Source organism: Rhamphochromis sp. 'chilingali' (assembly GCF_963969265.1).
Source record: "Rhamphochromis sp. 'chilingali' genome assembly, chromosome: 5".
Lineage (NCBI taxonomy): Eukaryota > Metazoa > Chordata > Actinopteri > Cichliformes > Cichlidae > Rhamphochromis > Rhamphochromis sp. 'chilingali'.
The window spans coordinates 7,348,847-7,358,352 of NC_137932.1; the positions used below are offsets into that span (position 1 = coordinate 7,348,847).

The 9,506-nt window shown below is 43.6% G+C and overlaps 1 protein-coding gene across 1 annotated transcript; it reads right to left on the minus strand.

The window, feature by feature from the left end:
* Positions 1–810: 810 nt before the first annotated feature.
* Positions 811–4,326, minus strand: pou3f2a (POU class 3 homeobox 2a). The gene has a single exon (XM_080881876.1). It carries the CDS (start codon positions 4,206–4,208, stop codon positions 2,805–2,807), a length of 1,404 nt encoding a protein of 467 aa, XP_080738002.1. The 5' UTR covers positions 4,209–4,326; the 3' UTR covers positions 811–2,804.
* Between the last annotated feature and the right edge of the window lie 5,180 nt (positions 4,327–9,506).

Below are 9,506 nucleotides of genomic sequence, written 5' to 3' on the forward strand. Positions count from 1 at the left end.
AAAAATAATAATTTTGAACATCGGCATTCACCGTTCAAAAATCGACCACCTTACATTCAACTTAAGGCTCTTGAGGCTTCCTTTAAACCACCAGGTGGCGTCAGGACACTTTCCGATTTGACCACCGATCAGGCCAAGGTGTAATAAAACATACAGTACAGACACGAGGTGAACAAACCCAGTGCAGAGATGTACTGTTAAATGCATTTCCAGCTGGTGAAGGCTCGCACAGGTTCTGAAACAACAGTTTAAGCTTCATTTTTTTTGTAATTTAGACTGAAGCCACAACCTTTTAATCTCTATTTGAAAAACCCTGTCGATATGTTCTTTTTCCTTTTTTTGCACAACATTTCAGTGTTAATTTATTTGCACACGTTTCCCATTTAAACTATTTGTATATTACTTCATCGTACATGAAAATGATAAATAGGACAGGTTTATGGTTATTTTTAGTGTGCATGCTGATGGCAGCAGGCCCAGTTATACATAATAACACTATTGTTACATCAGCTTCTGTACCTCACCTGCAGTGAGGCCTATATACCTTCATTTCACATCCTTTACAGACAGGCCTGCTTTTTATTTATTTATTCATTGCCTAATAACATTTTTTTAAATTTTGCTTCGATGGTCAGAAATTTATCTCGCCGTGCTTGTCGATCACATTTCGCATTTATCCTAATAATAATAATTTGAAGTCACTTGCTGAGCATCTTCTGTAACATCCATCACACAGCAGTATCAGAGCACATCAGCGGTAGCAAACACTTCAGCGAAGCAGGTGAAACATTTTAAACAACCGAGACGAACTGATAAAATCCCCAATTTTAATGCGAGTCCGCACACAATAAAAAATACAGTTAAATGCGACTTTTTCCCCTTCTTTCTTCCACCCTGAAGCGCAATGAACGTGCAGGACTGCAGAGTTTTAGAAAACAAATACGCTTTAATGACAAAAAGCATTTAGAAATTGTGCAATCGTTGATTTCTTTTTCCTCTTCGTTTGATCACAGATTTCAGGTCACTGCTATTTTGTTTTGGTTTGCCTCTTTTTTCCCCTCCACCCATCAGAAACTCAAATTCAGCTGAAGATTAAACAGGGTGTGATTACAGTATTTTTTTTTAAATTTCACAAATATGGGGCCTTATTTTAATCGAGGGCGAATTGTTATGTAATACCTACCCATAAATAAAAAATGCCATGTGCGTATTGCAAAACGTTACATAAAAATATTGCTATGGTTATTTTTTATGATTGGCGATGAAAAGGGAGGTTATAGACCTACTTTGATGTTGTTAGGTAAGACTTATACATTCAGGTTTGTTATTTTTTTTGTACACTGTCTCACATTAACAAGCTTTGGTCTATTAAAAATGTTCCTCTCCAGTCATCAGTATTCCTCAGCTTTATTTGAGTTTCCACTTTCTTTCTTTCTTTTTTTCTGTTTTATATATATATGTATATTTATTCTTCATAATTTGGTAAAAGAACCTTTTAGTGGGTTTTTCCTCCCACATACACTCCTACTATCAGATCAGGTTATCAATCACAGGATTTCAGTGGCACAAGAACACGTGTCTGTGTTTGTGCTTTGGCACAGACTGACAGAAAAGAAACTGAACATACAAACAACCAAACGAACGAACGAACGAAGCAATACAAAAACGAATGAAGATACATCCCACAGATCGCCTTCTCCGTGAATGAATGAGTCATACAGTAGTAGTAGTAGAAGTATAGCCACTGTGGCCAGAGCTGGTACCAGGATATATTCAGTTTTTTTCTTCTTCTCAGGAAAAGAAGGCAAAATGGGCTGGATTGTTCAGAGTGTTCCAGCCGGACAGTCTCGGTCTTTCTCGTCACAGCATTTTGGAAAAGTACAGAAATAACAAACAGCAAAAACACACTGTAAACAGGCGCACAGAAATTTCTGCACAAAAGGAAAAGCCTTGAAGTCCACCAATACTCAGTCTCAATTGTATTATTATTATTATTTATTTATTTTATTATTATTATTTGCTGATAAATTAGGAATGTAAAAATGTAAATACTTTCACATTTTATTATATTAAAGCAATACTGTATTTTTATTGTGAATAAGTTCAGGTCGTCACAATAAATTTAGACGAATACCTACAATTTTACAATAATAATAATAATAATAATAATAATAATAATAATAATAATAATAATAATAATAATAATAATAATAATAAATTATCTGGCTGGTATTGGCTTAAAATTTTAAACATTGTACAGCAGGTGTCTGCCATTTCAGCCCTCTCTTGCCACAAGCCGCGAAGAACCCCTGTTGCTTTTGTTATGATGGAAAGATGGCGTTTATTTACCCACACTCACTGCGACTAAATCATCATGCCCGAAGCGAGTTTTTATGTTTTTTCTCCCCGCGGACACGTCTCGTCCGTGTCACACTCTGCCTTTTTTTCCATCTCTTCTTCTTCTATTTTTTTAAATAACATATTTGATGATGGCACACTGGCGCCTGGGTCTGGCATAAAGAAAATGTCGCTGTTTTTTTCTTATTCTTTTTTTTCTGGTTAGCACACACCACCCCGATACGTTTGGCAGTTCTGCGGCATGAAACCTCTCCATACGGCTCTGCTATGAGTATTTTTAGCGCTCGCGTGCCACTGCGTGTCCCCACTGTGTCTGTCCGTGGGTCCAACATCTAAACTGGCTGAGGTCCAGTTCCGAGCGGTCCAGCACAGAGAATAAAAGAAATAAGGAGGCGTTATACCTCCTTTAAGGGGTCCGTGTTTTTACTCGGGATTGAGAACTGAGGTCACTGCACGGGAGTTTGTCCTCCGTGGCGAGGAGGGGTGTCCCCGTACATGTCCTCTCCTCCAGGTATCTGTCCCCCAGCGGGCGTCATCCTCTTCTCCTTTTGCCGCCGGTTACAAAACCAAACCCTCACCACCTCCTTCTCCAGCTGCAGGCTGTCCGCTAGGGAGTTGATCTCCGCTGCTCCCGGTTTTGGACATTTGAGAAAATGGCTCTCCAGAGCCCCTTTGACGCCCACCTCAATGGAGGTTCTCTTTTTCCTTTTCCGTCCCTGTGCCGCGATTTTATCCAAGCTGGTGGGGCTCCCCGAGGTGGAGTCCGCCTCCTCCAGCCACTTGTTCAACAACGGTTTTAGTTTGCACATGTTTTTGAAGCTGAGCTGAAGCGCCTCGAACCTGCAAATGGTCGTCTGAGAAAAAACGTTCCCGTACAGTGTCCCGAGAGCCAGTCCCACGTCCGCCTGGGTGAAGCCAAGCTTGATTCGCCGCTGTTTGAACTGCTTGGCAAACTGCTCCAACTCGTCAGAGGTCGGCGTGTCCTCGTCAGACTGATCCTGATGGCCCCCGTGCTGGTGATGGTGTGTGAGAGACTGCTGGTGGGCCCCGGGGCCGCCTCCGTGTTCACTGAGGTGCGGACTGTGGCTGTGGTGGTCCTCTTCGCGCAGAGGGTGGTGGTGCATCCCCCCTTGCTCTCCCCCCGGCATCAGACCGAAGCCGGACTGAGAGTACACCAGGCTCTGGCCCTCAGATGTCGCCATACCGGAGATGTGCGTTGTGGCTGTGCTGGTTCGCCATGCTCTGGCGTCGTGATGCGCCTGCTGGTGCGCTAGGTGAGGGTGTCGCTGTTGCTGCTGCTGCTGTTGCTGCTGCTGCTGCTGCTGCTGCAGACTGCTGGAGTTCTGCAGCTCCTCTCGGTCACTGTCATGCAGTACGGGTTTCACGTCCTGTTCTCCGAGGGGACTAGACGGCCAGGGTGCCCCGCTGTCACCGTGAGACAGCGCCGTTATCCACTGGTGCGCGTGGCTGAGCGGATGCCCAGCGCCCGGTAACGTGCTATAGTCGTTCTGGAGCAGGGTGTGCGCGTCCCTGTACGCTGCCGCCTGCTGCATGCTCCCGGACTCCGAGTGCGGCGGCGGCGCGCTGCTGGGGGTACTGAGGACGCTGTAGTGGTTGGACGTTGCGGTCGCCATAACTATCGGAGCCAGAGTGATAGCTGGAGTTAAAAGGAGGCTGCCTTTGACAGTAACTCTTTTGCGCCACGGGGCAGCTAGGCGTCTCTCTCCAGCATCTCCCGGGCGCTGTGCCAAGGGGACGCAGAGGCGCGCACCTGTGGTCCGCCTCGCTCCGCTCTTTATTGGCCAAGAACGGTTGACAGATGTGGTTACCCCTGACAGCACCCCGCTCATTGGTCACGGGAGATTGTACAGAAACCCCAATCACTCTGCCCAACAATACAGGCAGTCCTGCAGGATGCTAGAGTACTACAAAGTGGAGGGAGAAATCAGGCAGTGTAAACACAGAATAGGCAGAAGAACCTGGGTTGTACTAAAAGAAAAAAAAAAGGGGGGGGGGGGGGGTGTCTGACGTTTCTGTCTTTGTTTTAAAGTACTTTTATAACCTTGATCTGGGTCACTGGGTCACAAGTGTTGGATTTGTGCGTCAAAACGCTGCGTAAAAGTTACACACGAGATGAAGACTTTACATATTATTTATTGTAGGATAGCCATCACTCCCGTTTTAATAGTTTTTTTAAACGCAACTTTCAGAGAGCAAAATGTTTAAAATTACCAAACATTCCGACCACGTCTGATTCCGAAGTTGGATATCTGGAGGTTATTTTGCGCCACGAAAACAAAGCAGCGATCGTGACGAGAAACTTCCAGCTGCCTCTCTGCCCCCAGGACGCTGTCCAGAGAGAGGGGCTGCGTGCTTCCAGCTTCTGCCCCGTTACCATGGCGAACGCAGTGAATGGAACAACAACGCCCACGTCACAGCTGCAATTCGCTCCTTCTTTTCGTTCCGTTCCAAAGGGCTCATTGGGGCCGCGCTCTCGGCCGACGGGACAAATAATAGGGAGGAGGGGAGGGGGAGGAGGAGAGGGCAAATCGGGGCCGAAAATAGAGGAGGCTTACAAGAATGGATCCCTCTGCCTGCTCTGAGCCCACTCCACCCTACACCACCCGCCCCCACCTCCACCTGCCTGTTGGGTAAACTTTGAGATGTGGCACGCGAGGCTTGGCTTTTCAGACAGCAGGCCTCGACCTTTAATGTGCGGATGAGGAACAAAATGTAGAAAATATTTCCTCCTTCAGCAAATTTGTGCTCTCCAACATGAGTTTTAAATGGTATACCCACAAGTCCCATAAATACCATATAAAATATCCACTTTATTGCACTTTAAAATCTCTTAGCTGATAATTAATGCAACTTTAGACTAATCCACTTATTTGACAGCTAATGTTACCTGTAACTATGAAGATTGAGCTTTTAAACATAATCTGATGCACTGATGTTTGATTAAAGCTGTGCTGTAATGACGATTTTAATGTATATTATCATATAAACACTACTTTGTGTACATTTTGAAGACTTTGAATTCTCCATGAAAGTGTTTTTAATGGAAACTAAGCTTTCACTAAAGGCTTTCAGTACCTCGTTTATCATTGTAGCACAGGATCGTTAAGGTGTTGGGAAGACAATATCAGTTAAGTTAGTGAAAATTCATCAAAGCACTAATTTTTTTGCAGCATCTGCTGGTCCTATCTTTAAATTAATGCAATAATATTGAAATTAAACTATTCTTAATTCTGCTGAGTCCCCCTGAAACCCTATTAGACCCCTCGGGGGTCCCTGGACCTACTTTGGCAACTACTGGTATTTAGGAGATGTGATTTTATTGGCTCAAAGTGGGGCACTGACTGTAAGACATCATAGCTATTAGGAGGTTAAAGGAACCTCAAAGGACCAAAAAACATCAATGTTTCACCTTCAAACAGGGATGCTGTGCAGCATCATGGGCATCAAGGAACATCTGTGTAATCTTTTATATATATATATATATATATATAAAATAATGTTAAAGCCAGAGGGACTCTAAGGCATGCAAAGAAAATAGCATTTATAAGGTTATTGAAGACCAAGGTGACCTACAATAAAATTTCGTATAAGAACTGATAGGTTAACCAATAAATCCTTCAACTGATTGAGCCGAGGATGCATAGACATAAACTGACGCGCTCAGATTTATAGGGATCGAAAGAACACTGGCTTATGATTAGGGTGTAATTCGGAGAATTACCAAATGTGTCGCCAGGGGCTCTGGCAAGCCGTGTGTTGAGAGAGGCAAAACATATTATCCTAATAGACTAATATGCAAACTACTGGCTGCCCAATTACAGGACTTAATAACGCATAAACGATGCGGGTCCTGTTCTTACAAGACGAAGAGGTCGTTGTTAATTCAGTCAAAGGGCCGGCTATGCTGTCAACACAGGCAGCGCTTTTGCACACACATGCAGTCTTCGTTTCCCTGTCTGTATTCACGAGTGAAAGTTAATGATGGAGATTCTGAGCGTTAAATTAACAGTAATTATGGCCCCAGTGCTGTAAAGATTCAATTTCTTCCCAAGTCTAATGGGCCAAAGTGTCCCTGTGCGCAGGCACAACTCTTTATGAGATATTTATGATTGAATGATTATGATTGAGATGGAACGAAAACAAACACGCACACGGAAAAACCCACAGAAGAAAGGCATCTGTTCCTTTTTTTACATTTCCTACATTTTTGCTGTATTTGAATTTGTTTTTACTCTCTCTGTTTATTTATTTTTTTGGGTGTAGCAGTGCAGCAGGAGTACTACATTAAAGGCCAGCACTTTTTGAATCCAGATGTGAAAAGCCTTTTTTTATTGGCTCCTGTGTAAACAGTACCACCCGCTCTCCCACACTGCTTTGAGAACGAACAGTTCAAGTGTGAGGTGAAGCCATTAATGTGAGCGAATGTTTGCAAGCACACCAGTACTCTGGCTGCTTTCACTTTCTCTAGACCAGTATGTGACCAGCCCATGTCCCTCCCCCTGTGGGAACTCTAACACAGGGGTAACTGGGGCAAGGGGGGCTCCTTTATGCTGCCGGACACAGGGAGATAATGGCCATTCCTCCACAGCTGGCCCACACAATCAAAGGAAGAGGGGGCTCGGAGGATTCCAGCTTTAACCAGCCCATTGTCTGGGCTAATTACATCTGAATGCAAGACTCGGAGAACCCACCTCCCCCCTGAGTGAAACCTGAACAGAATACCCCAAACAACCCTTCAGAGATGAGGGAGAGTGCACAGACACGGGGCACACACACAGAAAAATATAAACCCTGGACTAATTCATTACCCCTAAATGTAAGCACACAAACACTCACGCGCGCGCGCACACACACACACACACACACACACACACACACACACACACACACACACACACACACACACACACACACACACACACACACACACACACACACTCAAGCCTCGTTCATTACCCATACACACTCTTGTCCCCAGCAGGCTCTTATCGTAGTTTCGTGTCTCTCACTTGCTCTCACACACACATACTCACTCAGATGTGGCACTCAGCATTAGATCAGATCTCAGCTTGCTCCTCTCAGAAGAGATGAGGAGGTCTTAGAGGACTTAGGTTGAATAGAAAACACAGAGAAGAGCCATTCCCCATTGCACCCCCAAAATCCCAATCTACACCCTCCCTCGCGCCCCCAACCACCAGTGCTCGACTCCATCTGCACGTGGCCTGGGCTCCGTTCGGTGCGGTCTGTTAAAACTACATGTCAGGAGGTGATGTTTTAGTGTTTTCGGTTGTTTTTTGGGGGTTGGAGTCAGAGAATACATCCAGCTGGATTGATATGGATTTCCTCCAGTATGATGAGCACTGCAGTGAATGCGGGTGTTTGAAACAAAAAGAGCAAAGACAGAGAAAAAATGTGTTGCTGTGATGGCTTATACTAGAAAGTGCAGGTACAAACACAGTAAATGGCTTTAAAAATGTCCGGAAGAGTTTACTGCTTGCATCAGAGATTTTGAATGGATGTTGGAATTTAGGCTGAAGCTCTGAAAGAGTTTTAAATGCAAGAACCAAAAGCAGCTGAAATCAGTCAATGATCATTTGCTCCGAGAATTAAAAAATGTAAATTTTTAGCATGGCATTTAAAGCAGTTGGTGTGCGAGTTGAATAGTGAAGGACGACGGCTGTGGGTTTGTCGTTCAGAAAATTTACAGATGAAAGCCGTTAAAATGTCAGCTAATCTGTAAACGATGACTTTTAATCTGAAGTTGAAGTGCCAATGATAGTTTGGACTAAATGACAGAAATGTCAGTTGGAGTATAGTTGTGTAGTGAGTTAACATGCAGAGGCTGAAAGCTGTTTATTAAACTTTAATGTCAAGTTAATGACTGTTAATCTGCTGGTGTGCATGTGGGCACTGAAAATGCCAGATGAAGTGTGAAGGATGAAAGCAATTGAAACCACTACCGCAGATAGTTTAAGTGCATCGTAAATAGTTGTAGAGTCAGTTGATGTGTAGTCACCTGGAGGGTTGAAACATGAAGCCAGTGCAGAAGTGCCAAAATGCAGTTCCCTGAATGGCCATTTGAGGCTGGCACCAAAACTCATATCAGTGAGTTGGTCGCCTTAAATATCAATTGTAAAATCTTCAACTAAATACCAGCATTATCCATGTTTACAGCCTAGTACCAATCTGTAAAGATAACCTTTTCATTTACATTTTATGAAAGATTAAACGTCTGCTTTATTATTACGGGCATTGCAGTTTTCAGTTGCAGACTGATGCCGACTAGGTACCTTCTGCTGAACCGGACCTATCAAACATATTTGCAGGGTTGGTTTAATTTGGGTCATTTTGCTGCAGTCGTCTAGTAAATAACATTTAATTCAGTTTTTTATATAGAGCCAAATCATAACAACAGCCACCTTGAGGGGCTTTATATTGTAAGGTAAAGATTGTACAATAATGTAGAAAAAACTCCAACAATCAAACGACTCTCTGAGCAAGCACTTGGTGACAGTGGAAAGGAAAAACTCTATTTTATAAGGAGGAAACCTCTGGCAGGACCAGGCTGCCATGACTGGTTGAGGGTGAATTAGGGCATGGCTTGCTGTGCAAACAGTCATACCAACAGCTCATACAAGAAGACTATAATAACTTAGACTTTGGTCCTTCCATGCTACATATACAAGCATATAGGGAAACAACCTTTCTCAAGAATTTCCTGTCTTTGGAGGAGGTCTTGTTTTTTTCCCAGCTGATGAAAAACTATCTGCTGCAGATGAGCCGTATCTGAAAGTCAAGTCTTTAAGAAATATGAAGAAATACATTAAAGGCATGACACAAGACCTGAGACATGCAACTGACTCATCAGTTGATCCATTGACTCTTCAGTGAAACCTCATCAGAAATGGTCTCAATGCAAGGTGGGCTTCTAAGGAAGGAAAACAGGGAGAAAAGGCAGAGAAGAGTTATGCCAAATTACACAAGAACTGGACTGAAAATCAGTGACAAAAGGTTTCTTGGACCTGTTGATGAATACAAATTAGAAATTTTTGGTACAAGTTGTTGCCAATATATAGAGAGGTCAAGAGAGGGGTACAAGAGTGAGTGTCTGGAAACTGTCTGATTGG